We start from the raw sequence: 22,854 nt of genomic DNA on the forward strand, positions 1-22,854 counted from the left end.
GATAAATGCATGAACACATTACACCCACATGTACACATCAATGACAGATATTCAGTGTCCTGGCCTGGCCAGTAATAAAATCATGAGGAGGAAGTTGGATACATACTAATAGTCTGTAATGTTGTTTCTAATTTCTCATGGAAAGAGGGTACACTTAAGTCTGAAATGTACAGTAGCAGAAACAGCCCAATTAATTCTAAGGGTCAGAGAAAGGGTGAGAAATGGTAATGGAAACTAAATTATGACTACTTTTAGTGCAATAAATCCTGATGAAAATTATAAGTGTACCTCAGGGGAACAAAATAAGATGTTTATTTTATACACACACACATTTTTAAATCTGAGGAAAAAAAATGTGAGTGAAATTTATGGAAAAGTCACCTTCATGATGTTAAAGTAGTTAATTTTTTAATCCAGCAGATATATTGACTGGTAAATGCCCAGTTTATTAGCCATTTAATTCATTGTATTTTTATAATGTCCCACCTTGTGCTACAATATTGTACTGTAGATACTAATATTTTTAAATATATGTGTTTGTTTCTATGCAGTAAGAAACAGTAAGTAAACAGCAAACACTTACCTTGTGTCCTGCTTTGCCATCCAGCCCAGCAGGGCCCTGTGTAAATAGAGGCATACAACTATCAGCATCAGTCTCCCTAATCATGACACTAATATCATCCCTGCTGACCGCAGCTTCTCCACTGTAAATGTCCCGAATTTGCACCCTGTCACTTTCTGCATCCCACGCTCTCACACTCTGTCCTACAACTAGGTATGAGGAATAGATTGTGATGGTATTGGAAATCATTACAGAGAAATGCGAACAAGCACTTTATGGTATGCTGAGGATGTTTTTTGGCTGAAATTTTCCCTCTTACTCTGAAAAAGAGAGAGGAGAAATTTTAAAAGGCTAAAAAAATTACCGTAGTCATTGAGTAAAATTAAATCTGACACGGAAAGTGGTCTAAACTTTGAGGGAGGGAAAGCTGATGGATTTCACGGATGATAGGAGAGACCTGAATGTTCCTGAAGCTATAATGAAGCACGATAGAAGATCTGTTCTCCCTGCGAGAGAGTAGTGGAATGGCAACAGCATTTCTCATTCAGCACAACAAAAGCAGGCGAAAAAGACCTCGCTGATTGTTGGCTTATTTCATTGAGCTTGGCAAACATAAATATGGTGGGCCAACTGACGTGAAAAGCATTGTCAGCTGGATATTTTGCAATGATAAAGTGTCTACCAGGCACAGATTTGAGTATTGGAAGATAAAAACAGTTTCACAATGCTACACAGAGACATTTAATCACACATCTGAACAGTGATAAACACAAGCAGTTTGTGGAGTTGGTTTCAAGAGTGAACTCACAGGTGGACCTTGTTCTCCTTTGCCTGGGGCCCCTGGTTCTCCTTTAGGTCCCTGCTTGCTCTGAAATGCCACAGTGTTGCCAGTGGAGTTGAAAGAGACTGCTGGACATGGTAAACACGGGTCTCCCTGAAGTCAGAAAAAAGCATATTAAATGGATTGTTCTCCTAAAATTGGTTAAAAACTACGACTCGACTGGGACTCAAAAAGGTGGACTTGGACCCAGCTCTTTAGTACATAAATAATGCTAAAATAACTTAATAATAATAATATGAAAAAATTACATTGGACATTTGTGTCCCATGCAAGAATGTCATATGGGTTTGGAACAACATGAGATTAAAGGTCCCATGACATGCTGTTTTTTGGATGCTTTTATATAGGCCTAAGTGGTCCCTAGAACCGTATCTGAAGTCTCCTTCCCGAAATTCAGCCTTGGTGCAGAATTTCAGTCACTACGAGCCAGTCCCACAATGAGCTTTCCTTAGGACGTGACATTTCTGTGTCTGTAGCTTTAAATGCTATTGAGGAGGAGCGAGGCGGGCAAGGTGGAGGGTGGGTGTGTGGCCTGCAGCTTGTGGCCACGGTACCATGCGCTAATGTTGACAGTGGATGTATGGCAATGACTCGTAGACACGCAGTCGTTCAAGCTTTTCAGTTTGACCCAGAATCTGATCCGGATGGAGAAGCACCGGATGAAGAAGTTGCAACTCAGCGGCTACAGCAGGACGTCTCCGAATGGTTAGTTTAAAATATTGTGTCTGGATACGGTCAGTGTTTCCCACACATAGACTTTACCTGGGCGGACCGCAAAAATATCCACCGCCCGCTGCCATCAGCTCCCATGTCTCACACACACACGAGCGCGACTTTAGAACAATATTTAGTAACTTTCAGACCCTTTAGGCGGCTTTTTTCCCATAACGGGTACATATAAAAAAAACTATCATTCAGTTTGGAAGATGCCTCCAGTACTGCCCCACGAGTGCGAGGTCTGACTCTCCCGGCGCAGTGTCGCCTCTCTCGACGTCTGTTCTGAGCAGCGAGCGGCAGAGAAGCAGCGCTTTCAGTTTGCCTTAAAGCAGCAGACTCGTCAATAAATCATTTACAAAACAGCGTTTCCAAGCACTTGTCGCTTACTGACTGTTTGGACTTTTAAATATGAACATAATTTGTCTGTTAATATGTGCATAGTTTATTACTCAGACGCAAAACAGTGATATAGCCAAAACCACTGCATATAGTCGCTTTTTAGTGTAAGTTAGATGTATATTGATTTTATCAGACAATGTTGCGATTATAAATCAGGATTTAAGGAGTATAGTGAGAGTGATTCAGGGTTAACATGTTTAATGGGTCGTGTTTACGATTTATACTTGTTTTATGTATGACAACAGAAAATATGTAAATGTGAACAGCTTTATTGGGCATTCAGTTGTATTACAGTATGTGACAGTTCATAGAGTAGAACAGATCTGAAGTGCCAAAAAACAATGCTTCCACTTCCACTGTTTGCAAGCCATGATGTCTCTCGCTCTCCTCGCACGGTCGTAGCTCATTTTCTCATGAGCGGGCAAAGCAGAGAAAGGGAAGGTAACCTTTCCCTGTATGACGACATAAAGGGACGATTCCAGATTGGGCCATCTGAGCTTTCATTTTCTCAAAGGCGAAGCAGGATACCCAGGGCTCAGTTTACACCTATCGCCATTTCTAGCCACTGGGGGACCATAGTCAGGCTAGGGGAACTCATATTAATGTTAAAAAAACCTCATAAAGTGACATTTTCATGCCATGGGACCTTTAAGTAAATAATGAAACTGTCCGTCAAAGAGTCAAGAATATGCTCTGTGACTTTATGTGAATTCTGAGAAGACTCATAAGAAGCAACATACATTTTCATGCAGAATCTGAAATTCAGACTGCTTACTTTGTCTCCTTTAGGTCCCCAAGGACCTCTCGGACCCTGTCAGCAAAACAAACCACATCATTGGGTATGCATGAAGATTAGAAGCGCAGAAGCTCATTGAGTTGCAAATGCAAATTATGTGCTGATAGCTCCAGTGGTAATAAAACTAATTATGGTGCTGATGACAGTAAACACATTTTGTCCCTTACAGTGGCAGAACAATCAGGAGAGTGATAGAAAATCAGGATAATTAGCATCTTCTGTCTTAGCAATTCAGCACACGTCATTGTTTCACACTGACATCCCTCTATAGGTCAAAATGAGAAAAAATGCACTTACAGGTTCTCCAGGCTTTCCGCCTTCACCAGGTATCCCAGAATTTCCCTAGAAATAGAGAGAATATTTTGCTATTATTAGATACACAATTACACAAAAAACAAAGCTAATGGTACATTTTCATTAAAAACACATTTAACATTGTGCTCATAGCAGGAAAACATATATTAGTAAACATACCTTCTCTCCTTTGGATCCTGGAGTTCCACCAGGGAGCCCCTGTGACATAAAAACAACTGCTTAGGAAGTAAAAAAGAGGCAAAATAGAACACCAGCATACTTATAACTGTATGACATCAAATTGTATGTTAATTATTAAATCATATTATATACACATATTATACACACACACAACTGTTCAAAAGGTTGGGGTCGTTAAGATTTTTTTTTAATGTTTGTTATGCTTATCGAAGCTGCAATTAGTTGATGAAAAAAACAGTAATATTGTAAAATATTGTTAGAATTTAAAATAACTGTTTTCTGATTTAGTATTATGTAAAATGTAACTTGATGAAAAGCTGTGATGGCAAAGCTTAAATTTCAGCAGCCATTACTCCAGTCTTAAGTGTCACATGATCCTTCACAAATCATTCTAATATGCTGATTTCTTATTATTACTTTTACTTACTAAACTGTGATACATTTTCTTCAGGTTATTTATTTATTTTATTTTTTTGATGAATGGAGTTCAAAACTGTTCAAAAGTTCAAAAGAATATAATTTATTTAAAATATAAATATTTTGTAGATTTTTGTAAAAATATTTATAAATGTTTTACTGTCAATTTAATGCATCGTTGCTGAATAAACATTAATTACAATTTTTAAACACTAGTGTTTACCTCAAAGTACCTAACATTTTTTTTTTTATTAATTTTTATTTGTATTGGGCTTTTTATTAAGTTATTTTTTTTTTTTTTTTTAATTATTTTAAATCCAATTTTGGTGTAAAATATTTTAACTCTTGTCAGTCTGATCAAAAAATAAGTGACAAAATGTCAAATGTCATTCATCTGAAAATATCACAGTTAGGAAATTTATAACCAGTGGTTCCCTGCATTATTACAGCACAACGCGTAATTACAGTACTGAGCCGCTGCAATGGAGCAGCTCTAATGCTATTAAATTAAAGATGATGTACCACAGAGCAAAACAATTTACAGTGAAAGTAACAAAAACTTGTAAAATACATTTTAATGGGCATAATTAAGTGTGAAAATAACCGAAGATATTATACAGTCAAATCAAAATAAAGTAAACTGTGACGTATTATAACCAAAAATTCTTCATACAGTGGACTACCAGTAAAACTGATACAAATTTGGGACAAAAAATTATTCAGACCGAGTCTGGGAAAAAAACTGAAGTTCAGGTTTGCATGAACCTGGTTTACAGCATGCCCAGGAAACTACAGGCTGTCATTAAGGCTAAGGGTGGCCCGACAGAGTATTGATAGTTGTTCAATATAGATAGAGTTCTTGTCATATTTTATTACCATTTTCTAAATATAGCAAATAACTATAGCGAATAAACTGTGATAATGTGAGAAATTTTAAAGGTGTTTGAATAAATTTTGGTTGGACTGTATTTATTTGATAAAGTTAACCAATTAACATTATACATACTCTTTTGGTTTCTGTAGCCAATATTTAAAAAATGTACAAATGCAATGAAAATATCATTATCCTTACTCGTTATCGGCAAGTACCAAAAATAAAAGTATCGGTATCGGGCGAGTACTGGAAAAAGTGGTATCGGTGCATCCCTACTGGAAATTAAAGGTCCAGTCAGTGTGTTGCATAATTTTTCTGCTGAATACCAAATATCACAAATATGCCAAATTATGGTAGGTCTACGAATACATGCTACAGGAATAGTGGCATACATATGCACTGCAGAAATGCTACTGTAGAATGCAGAGTAGTATACTATAGTTAATATAGCCTGATTATATTATAACAATCTAATTATTTTAGATTTTTGCCCATTCAGTAATGAGAGGAAAATATATTTTTTAAAACTGACCGAACAAAGCTGAAAAGTTAGTCCAAATGCATTGATTGACAATAACAAAAAAAAATACAAAAAAAGTTCAAATTTTTCTCTGAAACTCAAAAACTTGGCAGTTGCAGCTCCTATTTTTGCAACACTGTTTTGGGAGGTCGACTCTATTTTCTATCCAATAAACTCAAAGACAATACACTAGAGAATACATCCAAAACTTAATAACTTTAAAATGTATTAAAACCTCAATTTGGAATCTTAAAAATTGTCTAGAAAGAATGTATTTAAATTATGAATCTGCCTACTGGTGGTCCTGGTTTCCCAACTCCAGGTGGTCCAGGAGGTCCTGGACGGCCTGGTTCTCCTGCAAGCCCCTCTGGACCAACTACACCAGGAAGACCCTGTGAATTAATCAGCGCTGAGAAACACTTGCGGTGCATAACAAGCACTAAAGATAATGACACCACAAAACTAGTTCATTTAAAGTATCCAAGAAAACCGTTAAATAATCCAGAGAGGATCAATCCGTTTTACCTTTTGTCCTTTAGGGCCCACCACACAAATAGGATTAGCTCGACCCTGTGACAGCCAAGACCAATAAAAAATAATTAGCTTGAGTTCATCTCAAACGCTGCATTAGCAGTATCACAATGCTTGCATAACAACCCTTCAACAGGGAATCAAACAAGTCAGTCCACCGATGACTGGAGGCTTAGATAGATAAACAGTTTAAAAGCAAATTCCAAATATGCATTGGTTGGCTCGGCCATATTCGCCATCCCCTTAGCATGCTTTGTGTACGGAATAGAAAAGATTAAGCGTAATGCGACCTGACTATTCATTTAAAAGAATCAATGAGGCTGCATTGATTTGTGGCTCTTTGTTGGTTTATGTAATCTATGCAGCATTAAGAAGATTTAACACCCAAACAGATATCTAATGAGAAGAAAAGGCAGCACTGAGTATATGGGTAAGAGTCTAATGCATAATGCTTTTCGCCATAGAGTGCTGTGGATATATGGAGCCACTTTAAACAATATAAAAGGAAAGAGACTCTTACATTCTTTTAAAATTAAAATATGTGCATAGAGACATATTATGCAAGCTATACAATTGCTTTTTGAGTACACTCCTGCAGCGGGACAATGAAATATATCAACACGTCTGAAGGAGACTCAAGAGGGCACTGGTATATATATATATATATATATATATATATATATATATATATATATATATATATATATATATATATATACACATATATATATATATATAATTTACATAAAGTATGAGCATCTTTGACTTTCACATCAAATGCTAGTCACTTACATCTTTGCCTGGACTTCCGGGCAAACCTGTGGCTCCGACTTCTCCTTTCTGTCCTTTGTCACCCTGAGCAAGTGTATGAGAGTAACAGACAGACAGAAATGGAGATAAGTATGCGGCAAGCTCTAATACACTCATTAACAGTCATACCATCTTCCTTTACCTTCACTCCTATAGCTTCTCCCCAGTTGGCAGGCAGACCCTGAAACGTAAGAGAATGAGTGAATGGGTGAATCAATAGCCAGAAATAGTATCAAGATATCCCTTCTGCTTCAGTGAAGCCTATTGAACAAAAATTTGATCGCCAGCCTCTCTCTCTAAGACAATGGTGGAGCACACACTTACCGACTCTCCCTTCTCTCCTTTCTCCCCTTTAGCTACTTCTGAGCACTAAAACACAGAGATACAGCATGACACCCAAGTGACTAATTCACATTCAGTGGAGGCCAAAAATGTGAGACCACAGAGAAAACCTGGAATTGATCACCTGATTTAAACCTGGAAATAATACTAAAATAACACTAAGACATGCAGCTCATGCAACTTTAACTCAAACTGTTATGTTAATCTAGGGCCAGATTTACAAACAGCTTGCATCAGCGCAAACCGTCTTTTGGCATTAAAATAGTACTGTCAGGATTTACTAAAGATGCACAGTGAAGAATTAAAGCCTGACCTTATTGAATATGCATTTGTAGGAGTTTCCCTTTCAGATGCAAAATTTATGGGAGGAGAGTATTAAAGTAAATCACACAAAAATGATTTACTAATGTTTGCGCTCGTTAATTACTGGTATTTGCGCCATTGTTTAACGCCCCTCCTATCGGCGCTTTTATGGAATTGCGCTCTAATGCTAATTAACTCTGTTTAGTAAATCTGGCCCGTAATCTGAAAATATTGTGTGTATATTCATTATTATTATTAAATATTATATATAAATATTTTTTATTTTATTTTTTATTTTAATGTAGTTATATATTATTATTAGTCTCATTAAAGTAATAGTATAAACATTTAACTAATCAATTTCAATGAATAGAAAATAGCATTTTTGAAATGTTTATTTTAAAGAGGACAGTTAATTCAGGCAAAAACAATATTGACTCACTCGTCCAGGAACTCCAGCACCAGTACAGTCCAAACCCTGTGTGGTTTAAAAAAATAAAAAATAAAAAAATCAGAATCAGGAACGATACCCCATGCACGTGTAATTGTATATAAGCAACAATTTTGCTTTTAAATACTGCTATGTATCAGCCCCCCTCCCCCTTCCTGAAAAATCTTAATATCGTCTTGATGCAGGGTTTTTCATTTATGTTATTAATGTATTAAGAGATTATGCCAGTAATAATGAAACTTTTGAGTAGTCGGCCAAGCTGGATCACTGGCACAGAAGTTAGCTCCTAATGAGGCATTTGTATAAGATGCCAAAGTAAACAGCGCTGCAGTCATTTATTCCCAGCAAGCCTGGACAGAGAATGGGATTTAGCACATAAACATTCTCATTTGGTATGATTCAGTGTTTGACATTTCTTACCCGGTCTCCCTTCTCTCCTTTAAGGCCTGACTGACCCGCATAGCCCTCCTGAATAACCTGCAATAAAATGAAGAATTCAATGTACTCCATGTTCATAACACAATGTCATATGAAACCTATGTTGAAAAGACCAACTTGGATTGAACCAGTAAGCAAAAAAACATTTGTTTATTGTGCCAAGATTTCAATCTTGTACATGCAAATATGGAACAGAGCATGTGACGTGATAAAAGCATTGATCAACTATGCAAAAACATCTGGCACTGGACAGAAAAACTCATATTTCTAAATGCAATTTGTGCATGTGTGTTTGCAAGTGCATTGATAGCTGCTTCTCAAAATGTTCTTATAAAAGTTCCTTCAAAAGCAGCAGCAAGTCTGGCCAGATTTTTCAAAGAAATAAATGCATCTCTTTCCAAGGGCGTGATAACGCAGCACTCATGCACACTCATGCATGCAAATCCTGCTGCCTACCTACACAGCCATTAAACATGCTGCACACATGACAAACTGAATGTGAATACCCACACTCGATTCCTCATTGAGCAGTACACAGCCTGCACACTGGAAAAAAGAGAAAATCAGGTTGCTCCTATCCATGACAATGTCTGTGTGTGTGATTTTTGAAATAGTATTCGCTCCACTCTATTTTAAACCAGCTTCGCTTTTGATGTTGTTACATATGCTGGCCTGCTGGTGGCAGTGCAACATAACGTTAATTGGCATGAGAGTGCAGAATCGGGGGGGCGCGCACGAGGACCACGACTGCGTGTCATTTCAGCTTGCCACGGCCCTCTCACGGGAGACAAAGATCAATAGGAACAGAAGACTCCTCACGGCAATGTTCACCAATGCCAGCTACAAAGCTATAAGGGAGGGGGGACACGCAAAGTCAAATACTTATAAATAGCTGTTAGTTTATAGCGGAAGAGCACAATTAAAACAAAATCCACCACCCGTCGAGTCCTGCTCAGCCAACAGGCGGTTAACGTGCATTGATGTCGTGAGGTAAGAGAGAAGAAGAGGAAGGGGCCCGTCTCTGTGCTTCAGCTCTGAGAACAGTTGGCTGACGTTGCTGGGCTGATTCATTTTTTCCAGAGGTGCACACCGAAGAAAGCTACATGATGAAAATCAATTCTATGAGATTTTCACGCACTCGCTCTGTTCGCTTGAATGAATGGATTTATGGGCGATCCTATATTCTACTGTTAGAGACGATGTCGTTTTAAGAGAGTCTTTGTGCGCTCTCGGTGCTGTAGTAGAGGAATATACTGGGCTTAATACAATTTAAGCTCAAACAGCAGCATTTGCGGCATTATATTACCACATATATTATCAGCAAATTTAATTATCTACATAGCTTTTTATTTTAATCAAAAAGTAATTTTAGTACTTTTAATTTAATCTTTATTTATTTCAAATTTTCATGTTAACTTTGTGTCTGTGTGTGTATGTGTTTCATCTAATTTTTATATATTGTTTCAGCTTTAGTTACATTACTGAAAATGATTTTTAGTCATTTAGTTTTAGTTAACAACAACACTGGTTCGCAACAATCTGAGACAAGGCTGTTGACCCATGGTTTAGCTCTGTGAATTAAATCAAAACCAAAAAAGTCTCACTCGCATCCCACTCAAATACTGGCATTTTCAGACTTTGCTTTTTTTTTTCTTTTTTCTATGAGTCATAAAAAATAAGTTGAGTGTTGAGTGGGTGCAGAGAGGGGAAAAGGTAACAAACAGACAAGAGTTTTATGTGTGAAACATGGGTGTTATTCACATATTGTGCCAGAGAAGCACATTTACCAAGTCCCTCTAATTCCAGGTGGTGTAATATTACACAATATGCTTTGCTATCAGAAGTAAATGATCTCATGAGTTTGTCAGGGTCAGTGTCAATGTTCTTCCCATTGCAACTCAGCACGCAGCAATTTACTTACCAATTACACTGAATTTCTACAGCTACTGCGTGAAATCTGCTTGGGCCACAATTCTTTTTGACAGGTTTGAAGCCTTATAATTGGGACTGCCTATTGCTGTTCATGGCAAATAGAAATATTTGATTTTCTGGTTACTTAATTCAAATAACTTACTTTTTCTGCCAATTCCTTGGATCCAAGAATTGCCTGTAGAACATAAAAACATAGAAATGGACAGTGTTAGAAATGTTAAGACACAATGTCCAAGACTCAATGAATCCAAAGTAGCTACAGATCTAATAACCACGTTTAAGCAAACATGAAGAGAGATTACATTAAAACAGGGGGGATGAGAAGAAAGAAGAGCTGAAGCCTCCTAAATAGGGTCTTGCAATGCCTATGTACATATTATGCCATCTCTAACTTTTCATGCGTTAAATCTAGATAAAGTGTTTGTTGTCATTTTACCATTACAGAGTTTCATCAGTGTGATCAACAGTGAATATGAATCTCTTTTGAAAGAGAGCAAATGGGGAGGAGAACTGGCAGGAACGGAAAGGGGGAAGTGCAGTGAGGAGGGACATGATTTGAAAGAGAACATCAGGGACAGGCAGAAAAACAAAAGATGTGTTTGTGGAGCAGATGTGTAAGTAAATCCTCAAGTCATGTCCGAGCAAAGAGAGCAAACACAGCATCGGGAAGGCTAATCTGTCTGGGTAGGCATGAAAAAGGAAGGAGAAATCATAAAAACAAGAGTATGACAGAAAAGTGCTCAATACCTAATCTCCGGTCATACCCTGAGATCCAGGTAGAAATTGCTGCAAGCGCATGCATGCACGCATGCACACACAATCACTAAAAGCAGGGTTCCAATGAGAACACAAAATTGACATGTTGTCCGTATAGCTACAGGCTTGCACAGGATGGAAGAGAATTGTGATGACCTGTTCCAAAAACCCTGGTGGAATGAGCGCATGAATAATGCAGGAAACTTTGTTTAGCTGCAACCATGCAGCTCTCAGCTCATGAATTTCTCCCTGCCGGTGAGCTCGACAGAAAACGGATGTGATGACAGATGAATGCTATGCTTTTAAGGGACTTTAATGCGAGGTGGATTGAGGATCTCTGTCAGAGGAAGGGGTTAAACCAGAAGTAGGCTAATTCTAGCAGCGTCCAACACAGCCTGGAACTCATTACAGTCTGTCGTAAAACACAGACTGCTATGGTACGAAACAGTAACCTGGGTCAGGGGAAAACATGGGAACTTGTGAGATTTTTATTCTGTCTGCGCATGTGTACCTCCAACAGATAAATAAAGAAAAGGACTGGACGTATGTCTGTGCTGAGCTTGAGCTCACAGCTGTGCAGATGTCTTGTGAAGATTGTATATGGCAGAATTCCACCTTTTAACAAACACATGCACAAAATTAATTTGTGCATGATCTCATGTACACGTCGGCAAAACATGGCAGTTTCTTTAAAAGTGATGCAACTGTGAGTATACTGAAGACATACACTACAGTTTTTTTTTTTTCTTTTCTTTTCATTTATAATAAATATACATTTCTGGTATTGTTCATTTGGGGGTCACACTTGTCACTCAAAAGTGACCTAATTTTTTTGTTTATTTTCAGTAAAGTGAATTATATATATTTGTGTTTAATTCTATTTTTATTTTGTATTTTGTATTATGAGAAAATTTCATGGTACTAATTAATATTTATGCATTAAATATGATCTTTTTTTCAATTGAATTTTTTTTTTTAATAGTTTTATATTACTTTTCAATTAAAGTATTTCATGTTTGTAATGTTGGTTTGAAATGTGAAGTGTGTCTATTTTGCACTCTTGATATTTTAGAGTGTCACCCCTTTATTGTTGTGCACTTTTTTCACATCGTAAATGATTTGTAGATTGTGCACACAAAACAATCGTGATATTTTCGTATTTTTGCATATTTTCAATTCATTTCAAATGGCGGTCAAGTGTGGCTATTTTTTTTTGACCATGTAGCTTTTTCGAATCAAGTCAACATTTTTTTTTTTGTGGTCACATAGTGACTGTCACAAAAGTTTTCAAGTTTCGTACCATTCCGATGAAGTATCAATTTTTTAAAATAAAACTTTTTCTTAATATAACAAATTAAATAAAGTATTTAAATAAATTTATTTGAGACAAAAAGGAATAATTTACTTGAGAAGCAAAAGAACAATTAAGATATTATAAAGAGACCTTTCATAAAATATACAAAGTATGTTTTTCTTATACCATTTCAATTTTAATTATAAATCAGGGTTAGATTAAACAAGTAAATCAGTGTGTTAATGGGGTAAAAAAATTTATCTTATTTCATTATATATATTTAATGTAAGTTTGTTTCTCAAGCAAATTTATCTAATTGTAAAGATGTTTGCTTGAATGTAAGATAAAACAAATACTTAATTATTGCAGTGTATGAATTGTGCATTGCTGTCTAAATTCAGACAATTGCTCAATTTTGCTGGCAAGGTCAAACATTAATTTGTTAGTTCTGCTAACATTTTATCAGGGGGATTAAATGAGCAAATACTGAGACAGGAAGTGGCATTAAGCACACAAAGTGATACATCTAATGTGTACCAACGGAGCTAATTCCTCTGCCACCATGGCAGCAAAGATTAAGAGAGCATTTACACCATAAAACCATTTTAAATCATTTCCACCTCAAATCTCCTACTGTTCTCGTGAGAGAATGGAGAGTGATTCATGTTGAGACGTTTATCCACACAAAGCGGGAGTTGAATGTTGGTGTACGTGTGACTATGTGTAGACGTAAAAAACTGCTTTGAGTGCATTTGGCTCCAATACAGGGCCCTCTGGATGTAATTATATTGCATGTGTGAGTGTATATGAAACAATGCACGTGGCAAGCAGAGAAGATATGTGACCAGTTGGACACCAGCTGAAGTACCTTCACCAACCAGCGTTTTATTAGCCCTGCTAATGAACATGACTCACTGCTGCCAGGAGAAACCACAAGAGCAGGACAAGTTGCTCCCCCCATATACACAGCTTGGGTTAGCAGTGAGAAACTGCTGAGGAATTGTGTTTTCAGGGGAAAATAACATCCAAATATCTGGTTTAAGTGGAAGTCATTGTTATCTGAAAAAGACTTAAGGTTATTCTTGGGGAACACAGAAATGCAAAAAGATGTGATTTTTCAGCAGTCAAATTGTGTTGCTGATGTAAACTTCAGCTTTACTCCTTGCGACTTTGATAGAGTTTTGTTTATAGTGTATGGTTTGCTAGCAGTAGGATTGTTTTAAAGGCATTGCTCACCGAAATTATTTTATCTCTATCATTTACTTGCCCCGTTTTGGCTACAGAAGAGGGACTAAGACTGCGTAACGTAATGAGAACAGGTATTTATTGCCAGACTTTAGAGGATATGGAATGAAACAGGTAAGCGATGATTCTAGGATACTTCGGAGTTCAGGAGGATTGGTAACTTGGATATCCTTCTCTTGACAGGAGACACGGAACAGGAGTTGACCACACACACCTCACCAATACAGTGGGCCAGGACGAGACTCGGGAGCTGACAGACTTGGGATCGCTGGAAGACACACTTTGGGATCAAACACAGCAGGTAAGTAGACAAGACGGTAAGAATCAGGCATAGAGATTAGATTGGAATGGTAGTCCTCTTCGTAGGAACGATTCACGTAGTAAGGTAGTAACGAGACCGGACAGTGGAGTGCTGTGAGGTGTGTGTATTTGTAGCCGTGTTGATGAGTGAACAGATGACGTGCAGGTGTGCTCAATCAATTGCCAGGTGCGTGAGTGCATCGTGACTGGTGGAGAAATGACAGATCCGTGACATTACCTCCCTCTCCTGGAAGGTGCGACCCGCACCGTAATAATTACATCGGGGAGGGGGGATGGGCGCCCTGGAGGCCAGTGCAGGGCAGGGACACAGGGGAAGCCTCCAGGGCAGATCCGGGGACTCGGCAGACCATGGCGGGACAGGAGACTCAGGGAGACATGGCGGGAAAGAGGGCTCGGGAGCCTGGAAGACCCATGGTGGATCTGGGAGCTTGAACAGCCATGGTGGATCTGGGAGCTTGGACGGCCATGGCACTATTATTTTTTCAGGGGGCCTTGAACGAGAAACCATCCCCCCATAGTGGCCATCCCCCTGGCCACTATGATTATCAAAGACAAGGATGTATAGTCCCCCCCCCAAAAAATTATTTGGGACGCTCCTCTCTGAAGGAGCGGGCTCCGGTGAGCGCTCAGGAAGCGCGTTCACTTGAGGACGCTCAGGAGGAGCGGGCACTAGAGGGCACTCGGACTGCGCGGACTCTTGGGGCTGCTCGGACAGCGTGGACACTCGGAGGCGCTCTGGAAGCGCGGCCACTCGGGGGTGCTCTGGCAGTGCGGATTCTCGGGGGCGCTCTGGCAGCGCGGATTCTCAGGGGCGCTCTGGAAGCGCGGAGCTGGGCAGAACCAGCGGGGACACAGGAGAGCTGGATGGGACCAGCGGAGACACAGGAGAGCTGGACGGGACCAGTTGATTCATTGGAAAACGCTTACGAGGAGCAGGCACTGGAGGGCACTTGCGAGGAGCTTCTACCGGCGGGCTTGCCATACTTTCTGATGGCGGGCTAGCCTCATTTTCTGCCGGCGGGCTTGCCTCATTTTCTGCCGGCGAGCTTGGGTTGGCTTGGGTGATGAGGGGAGGATTTCAGCGCTGACTGGACAGATGTTATACATGTGTCTAATACTTTTGCCCCCAGGTCAGGGCTGTTAGAGGGCCACTTACGGGCTCAAGGGGACTTCAGGGAATGTGGGCTACTGCCGTCATTGGGGGAGATCTCGGGAGGAATTCCGACTCGGGATCGAAGACTCTCCAGACATCGGATGACCGTCTGCTTCCAATTCAGGTTGGAGGTGTCTGGGAGCTTCGTGCGTTGATGGTATGTGATACCGAGTCAGAACAGGGTCTTGAGGTCTTGGTCTTCTAGGGCACTGGAGAGGGCGAGTGGCACGAATGCCCTTGCAAAATTCAGCGGGTCAGGATACGAATAGGCCAGGGAAATAAATAGGGCTCGGTCATCCATTCTGTATTTGGTCTGGTCTTCCGTTACAGAAGAGGGACTCAGACTGCGTGACGTAATGAGAACATGTATTTATTGACAGACTTTAGAGGATATGGAATGAAACAGGTAAGCGATGATTCTAGGATACTTCAGAGTTCAGAAGGAATGGTAACTTGGATATCCTTCTCTTGACAGGAGACACGGAACAGGAGTTGACCACACACCTCACCAATACAGTGGGCCAGGATGAGACTTGGGAGCTGACAGACTTGGGATTAAACACAGCAGTAAGTAGACAAGACGGTAAGAATCAGGCATAGAGATTAGATTGCAATCGTAGTCCTCTTCGTAGGAACGATTCACGTAGTAAGGTAGTAACGAGACCAGACAGTGTATTTGCAGCCGTGTTGATGAGTGAAAAGATGACGTGCCGGTGTGCTCAATCAATTGCTAGGTGAAACCAGGTGCGTGAGTGCATCGTGACTGGTGGAGAAATGACAGATCCGTGACAGTTTTACTCCAAACCTATATGATTGTTCTTTTTCCATGAAACATGCAGGAAGTATCTAACCAAATGACTGATTTTCTCTTTTTAAGAGAAAATTAAGATTGTATCAATTAAGATTGATAATAGCAGCCTGCTGTCAAGTAAAAAAAAGTATAATTTTTTTTTCAAATATATCTTCATGAAAGTAATGTTGAATATAATATAATATAACAATAAAAATATTGAAATATTGTAAAATATTAAGATATTATATAATGTAAACAATAACTATTAATTTTTATTGTGATTCCACTCTCTGTGCATTAAATAAAATTACACATTTTATTATATATATATATATATATATATATATATAGGTTAATATATAATATATATTTTAATATATTAGTATAAAATATACACTTTATTTTAAGGTGTCCTTGTTACAGTGTAATTATATATTTAAATACTGAGTAAAATTAAGTAACTACATGTACTTACTATATTGTTAGGGTTAAGATTAGGATTTGGCTTAGGGTTACTTGCATGTAATTATGCATAATTTATTGCTTTTATAATAGCAAGTACATGTAACGTGTAATAAGGTCACCTTAAAATAAAGTGTTACCTTATATGCAGTCAAACCAAAATGTCTCTGGACACCTTCAACATTTCTTACATAATTATCACAGTTTATTCGCTATAGTTTAGAAAATGGTAATAAAATATGAGAAGAAATCAGAGTTGAACTGTGTCAGAACTAATTAATCTTGATAATGTCAGATAACTTTGATAGAAAGCTATGTAATGAATTAGGTTGAATAGCTGTAAGCTGTTAAATTTAAGTACACAATTAGATTTAGTTGATCAATTTAGGTCAACCATTTACCAAGCAATGCTTAATTTTGTACAGTCTGTGGTGTAAAAAGGTTGTATTAGCAACTAAAGAAAAACACTTAAGCAAAACATGGTCAGGTCAATGTGTCTAAATAATTATTAGCCCCAAATTTTTATCAGTTTTACTGGTAGTCCACTGTATGAAGAATTTTTGGGTATATATTTATTTGGACTGGCCCACAAAAAAAAAAGACACCTTATTAACTGATGAGGGCCAACTATTCAAAAGACATTAAAATTACCACTAATAACAGGAGAGAGAAAGAGAGAGAGAGCAAGAAAGACAGCATATAGATGCAGGAGCAAATGTGCATAGACAAGAAGCAAGAGAGCAAATATCAAAAATAAAAGACCTGCAGAAGCAGAGAACGTTTGATTTCAGCATTTCTACGGCCCACTGGGCATTGTTCACAAGAATTTACATTCATTTCCAGTTTCTGCAAAAGAGCTCATTCAACTGTCTTCTAGTGGGATGCTTAATGGCCACTAACTGTGTCATTTTATGTCGAATATATCAGGATAAGAAATATTTATCAGTCTACATCCCATCTTCAGTTAATCTTGTCATTTATTTATGTGCTGTAATACTGCTGAGATGCACCATTCAAGTGTTTTAACAGGGGAAAAGTATGAAAACTCAAAAGGGTGCTGCAAATTAATATATCATTAGTATATTCACCCAAAGAGACTAGCAAACCTATTTTAGGAAGATTACTTCTTTGGGCTTTCGGAGGCTTGCACACAGGAATTGTTCGAGTCGCACCATTTTTTAATTGCTGGGTAATGTGCACAAATGCATTTGATAGATGTCTTTGGTTATTGTATATTTATGTTGTGTTTTAAAATAGCGTGTTGAATTAAAAATACAGCTCGTTAAAAAACGCATCTTGAGGCCTCTTCAATATGTTCCATTCCATTGCATTCTTTCTGCTTTTGAACGCAAGGATGCATCCTCTGTCTACGCCCCCTTAATAGCTCCCACTGAGAGCAAGTACGTGTGTGTCTTCAAACACTTCAAACCATCTCAAGATCAGGATCCCGCATTCCATAACTAACAACCTCTCTCTTAATTTCTGTAAGATCTTTTCATTAGAGGCCCTTTCAGAGACCCTTTCAGTGGCTCATTTTCAAGTGCAGTATCAAGGGTTGTTTTTGCTAATGAATGAGTTCATGGATTGTATTTTAACAACAACATTTCAACAAATTAACTGCAAAAGAATAGAATTTTTAACAGTCAAAATAAATTTACCTGAGTGAAGGGATTGGGCACAAACTCCACCTGGTTTTCTGCGGCTCGTCGACTCTTGGGAGCATCTGGTGGGCACTAAAGAAGCACAAAGAGCTGATTTAGGTATAATATAAATATTAGATGAAAATTTTAAACTTAAAAAAAACTTTGGAAAGGAGAAAATTAAATTTGCTGGCTAATAAAATAAAATAAAATAAATGAGAAACAAAATTACAAAAAAAAAATACTCAAAATATAAAAATAAAAGCTAATATGACTAAAAACCATAAAAGTATACTATACAAATACTAAAACAACACTGGATTTGGTTTAAATAATAAAACATCCTTCTCGTGCACATTTTCTGGTGTGGTCTTTCAAGACATCTAGAACACAAGATGTCTTTTCTTCTGTGTCTCAAGATGCAATCGCTGACTCCTCTCCACGTTGCATTCAGGGGGAAATAGTTGCCCTTGTTTCCATTTTAAACACTGCTTGCAGGGAGCTTTGAGCATTCGCCCCAAAACAACAGAACACAAAGAACTTTGTTGGCTTAAATTCAAACACACACACACACACGAACAAACACACACACACACACACACACACACACAATGGCAACCATGTTGATGTTTTAGTCAGATGGTTTTAATGTTATTCATACCTTACCTCACAGATAGGACTAACATGTAAAGGGAATAATCATCTTTTCAGACTAAAAATGGTCCATTTGGCACGTACCTAATGATGTCTAATAGTTGCTGGCTCTGAAATATCCTCTGATCCAAAATTGCATCAAATTTCGAAATGCCAGCTCAGAGTTGGCTGTACCTATTCCCATGTGCGCTTCCTTTGTCAAATAAGTTTCGCAGGTGACATTTCCTGATCTCTACCTTCTTTACTATTCCAGGCTGTGGGTGGCTGCATGTATGCTTTTCATACAGGCTGAAGTTATCTGTGACACATTCCTGTGAGTCTTTTCAATTCAGCAAGCCTTGCCAATGCTCTGATCAATTCAGAGAGGAGAATCGCACCAAATTCCAAATCCTCAAATAAAGCAGCACTCCCACATCGATGACTCAAGCGCTGTTCCTCCACCACAGCCATCCCGACGGAAGCCGAGTCGCTGCTGGAGCTTGATGCATCAAGTACAACTACAACAATGATTTTTGACAGAAAGAACGCATCCATTCCCTCAGCAAAACATGAGCTTTACCTCCACTGTGATGATTGAAAACATGTGCAAATGTTTCATCAGCTAGGGTGAAATATTACTTCAAAATACTGGGGAAAACACTCACCTTTTAAAATATATTCTACAGTATCTATTTGGACTGTGGTAGGTTCAAACCTTTAAGGTAAAACTATATCTATCCAGGTAACTTACATTCATGGGACCACACTATTAACTCACTCACTGTTAACTAATTGTTAACTTTCACAGCTACTTTGATGCAAACTGCTTCACTTTTAAATATAGTTCACCCCAAAAATGTAATTATATTTTCTCTCTCTGTCTCGCTCTCTATTTTTTCCACTTTTGTCTGTTTTTTAACTGTTACAATTGATTTTATGTTCTTGTATATAAACCTAGGGGTTGGTATTTTTTTTTTAAACGTCTCTTACGCTCACCAAGACTACATTTATTTAATCAGAAACACTTCAATACTTGAATTTCAGCTTAAACATATTTTAGTAAGTTGCAAAGGCAAAATTTTACATCTTCATTTTACATCCTCAAATTTTACATTCTCATACATTTCATGTATATTTTTATTTTATTTTATTTCAATTACCAAAAATTATTTAAAATAGTTTGTGAGTAAACTTTTTCTTTCTTTTTTTCTTTCAAAATACTAAACTCACTTTAAACAGCTTTAACGTAGATAAATAGTTTATTTTTATTATACTTTTTTTTATATGGTAATCCAAGACATGCAGACAACCTTGCAGTATCCTCTGTGCTACAAATGAAATAAATTAGTGACAGATTGATTTATTTACTAATTAAATGTTGATCATGTCAAAATAGCCAATTACTGGACATCGAATAACAGAAGTGAATTGATTTCTTTTTCCTTTTTTACCAATACAAAATATGCCATTTTCTACTTTTTGTTAACATTTCTAAGTTTTTCATTTCCAGCAAACCTTATCCAAAATAAGTATAATTTTTGTTGTGTAGATCTCATTTTAAACTTTAAACCCATTTTAAAACTTGAGAACCTGCTCTCTATATAATGCCATAAAAAGCCATTTAACATCCAATAGTGGGTGAATACTTATAGAAATGAATTCACAGTCACATAATTCAAATTTCACATAATACCATGTATAAAAGCATGTTTTTAACAGTTCAGACTTTATTACCCGAGCTCCAGGTATCTCACAGCAGGCCTCCTGGATAGCCATAAAGGGGTCACAATACACCATCACTTGCTGGACGTCAATCTAAAGAAAGATAAATAGAGAAAGCATATTAAAAGCAGAGCAAGAACAAAGAAAATGAGCTTTTTAAATGCTGGACCCCCACTGCCTTACATATGACCGCTTACATGATCATTTCGCTAAGTGGTTGGATTAACAAACTAATTAATTAGTAATGGTTGAAGCTCGGTTAGGGCTGTTCTTTTCATCTTTTTTTAACTGAGAGAGCTCAGTAGCGTTAGCCCTGAAGAGAAGTGCCCGTAGTCTTCCTGTCTCTCATACATCCAAAGACACACCCCTGACACATTTCCCAGGCAGACAGGATGCCTAGGGCGAAACCCACGGGAAGCCGGCTTATAGGAAACAACTACTTCCGACTACTCTATTAGCAGTGTAGTGCTCAATTATCAGAGACGTCGGAAGCTTCGGCAGTCGCTCATCTGATTGACATTCTTATATGGCAAGCCTCTTCCTCTGTAAAAGGTTCACAATATGGCCTCAAACTTTTGTAGGATCAGCAGAGGTCCTCACCTCCACAGGGGCCGCATCAGTAGCCCTCATACCCAGCAGCGTGTGTCCATTGATGGGTAAATGTCCACGGAGCTCCAGGGGCTTGTTCTCAATGGAGCTGCAGTCCACGTGCAGAGAGGCGGCATCTCTTTGCAAACTCAGAGCCACCTTATGCCAGCGCATGTCCTTCAGGGATTCCACACCGTCACCTTCAAACACGCACCCCACCATGGACCCTTCAGGGTCAGCCCCTCTCGCCCGCAGGGCCAGGTTGCCATCTGGACCATTCCAGTCCAGTGAGAACTAAAAGAGTGTGATAAATAGGGAAAAAGAGAGTTTTATTTAGAAAATGTGATTATGTTGAGGCTGCAGTACAGGGTACCAAATTAGCATGTTGCCATACCTGTTGGCCATAATTTTATTTTTTTTTATCAGATGTGTCTTTGTATTATTTCATGAAAATTAATTATTTAGCTGTTTATCCCGGTGATAGTGCAAATAACCTTTAAGATTAAAATGCTTGTCTTAAGGCATATCTTTTTGAATTTTCGCATTTCTATTTTTTCTATTTCTTTATTTCTGTGCCAAAGCCATATTTCTCACATAATTCTTGCATAGTGTTAGTATTGGTGTAGCATAATCAAGAACTAGCTTAATCTTGAAATATGTTTAAGTATACAAAAGCTCTATTGCATAAACCTATAGTATATTTAAGTCAGAAATGCAAAACTCACGTATATAAACATAAGCAGCATGGCTAGTTAACATGAACTATATGAAAAATAATTCAAAACCTTAGATACTCATAAGTACAACATTTTTAGAACCTAAATGAATCAGTGTTTTGAACAAATGAATTGAGTTAATGATTCCATGACTCATTCATACTTGTTTCAGTCCTGAATTAATCATGTTTTTATTGAGTTGATTAAATGAATGATTCATTTACAGTATAAACAGTCACATGTCTTCACCTACTGGTGTAAAAATTTAATTTTCTAAAAGAGTATAAGTCTTCGCCTTTTTACAATATTACAATTTTTCATTCATTTTTGCAATTTTATTGGCTCATATACATGTCATGGGTAAGTATGCTGCTATCAGCACTGCTCAGTCTGTCACAATATTCAGATTTTAAAAACAATCAGCAATAGCATTTTATGATTTAGAATGCAGCTCTGTAATTAGCAGCTCCTAACGGCACAGATCTATGGACTTGAGCAGAAAGTGGACACATACCTGAGGATAGCCGTGGTCATCTGATATCTGGAACAGGTAAATGTTATCTTTCAAAGATTTCTTCTTCAGCAGCAAGGTGAAGACCAGGGTGAACTCCTCTGGAAGTCCATGAGGAAACACTTGACTGAGGAGACAAGCGTGCGGTTAGACTGCAGTACACGTACAAACAAATAAACATGAAGCAGCTGGGTTGTAAGAGTAAAGAAACAGTCTAAATGTTAGCAGAAGGGGGAGTATCTCTGTATTAATGGTGCTGTGGATACAGATATAGGGATAACCCCTGACACTAATTTTGAAAAGAAATGCAGCTCAGCAAACCTCATCTTCATTCTCAACTTCTATCTCTTGCTGGATAAACAGTTTGCCTGCCTCTTGGTGGGTCAAGGGGAGGCAAACTCCAGGAATGTGTTTACCATCCCAAATACACACACACATAGACTCGGTACTGGAGTTTATTCACACGCAAGTCATGGAACAATGGGAAGCTGACCATAAGCACATAAACATGCATATATATAACAAGCACAACAATGAGCAGGTAGTGTGTTTGTCTCTAAAATGAGATGACAATGATTTATAACAGAGACTT

At 38.0% G+C, this 22,854-nt stretch overlaps 1 protein-coding gene across 3 annotated transcripts in view; it reads right to left on the reverse strand.

Moving 5' to 3' along the window:
* The window catches only part of col16a1 (collagen, type XVI, alpha 1), a 78,252-nt gene that overhangs the window by 38,128 nt on the left and 17,270 nt on the right, over window positions 1-22,854 (reverse strand). For 2 of the 3 annotated variants that reach the window (XM_079441322.1, XM_079441320.1), the window contains exons 5-22: window positions 22,266-22,389; window positions 21,048-21,329; window positions 20,460-20,540; window positions 18,111-18,185; window positions 10,571-10,603; window positions 9,007-9,042; window positions 8,479-8,535; window positions 8,050-8,085; window positions 7,287-7,331; window positions 7,105-7,143; window positions 6,945-7,007; window positions 6,147-6,191; window positions 5,918-6,013; window positions 3,790-3,828; window positions 3,613-3,657; window positions 3,295-3,330; window positions 1,371-1,496; window positions 584-619 (exon numbers count right to left, since the gene is read on the reverse strand). In XM_079441322.1, the coding sequence (XP_079297448.1) occupies window positions 584-619; window positions 1,371-1,496; window positions 3,295-3,330; window positions 3,613-3,657; window positions 3,790-3,828; window positions 5,918-6,013; window positions 6,147-6,191; window positions 6,945-7,007; window positions 7,105-7,143; window positions 7,287-7,331; window positions 8,050-8,085; window positions 8,479-8,535; window positions 9,007-9,042; window positions 10,571-10,603; window positions 18,111-18,185; window positions 20,460-20,540; window positions 21,048-21,329; window positions 22,266-22,389 (1,294 nt within the window). The remainder of the gene's footprint in view (window positions 1-583; window positions 620-1,370; window positions 1,497-3,294; window positions 3,331-3,612; window positions 3,658-3,789; window positions 3,829-5,917; window positions 6,014-6,146; window positions 6,192-6,944; window positions 7,008-7,104; window positions 7,144-7,286; window positions 7,332-8,049; window positions 8,086-8,478; window positions 8,536-9,006; window positions 9,043-10,570; window positions 10,604-18,110; window positions 18,186-20,459; window positions 20,541-21,047; window positions 21,330-22,265; window positions 22,390-22,854) is intronic. The other variant, XM_079441321.1, reaches the window with a different exon arrangement.

This window comes from Barbus barbus (assembly GCF_936440315.1).
Source record: "Barbus barbus genome assembly, chromosome: 19".
NCBI classification, from domain to species: domain Eukaryota; kingdom Metazoa; phylum Chordata; class Actinopteri; order Cypriniformes; family Cyprinidae; genus Barbus; species Barbus barbus.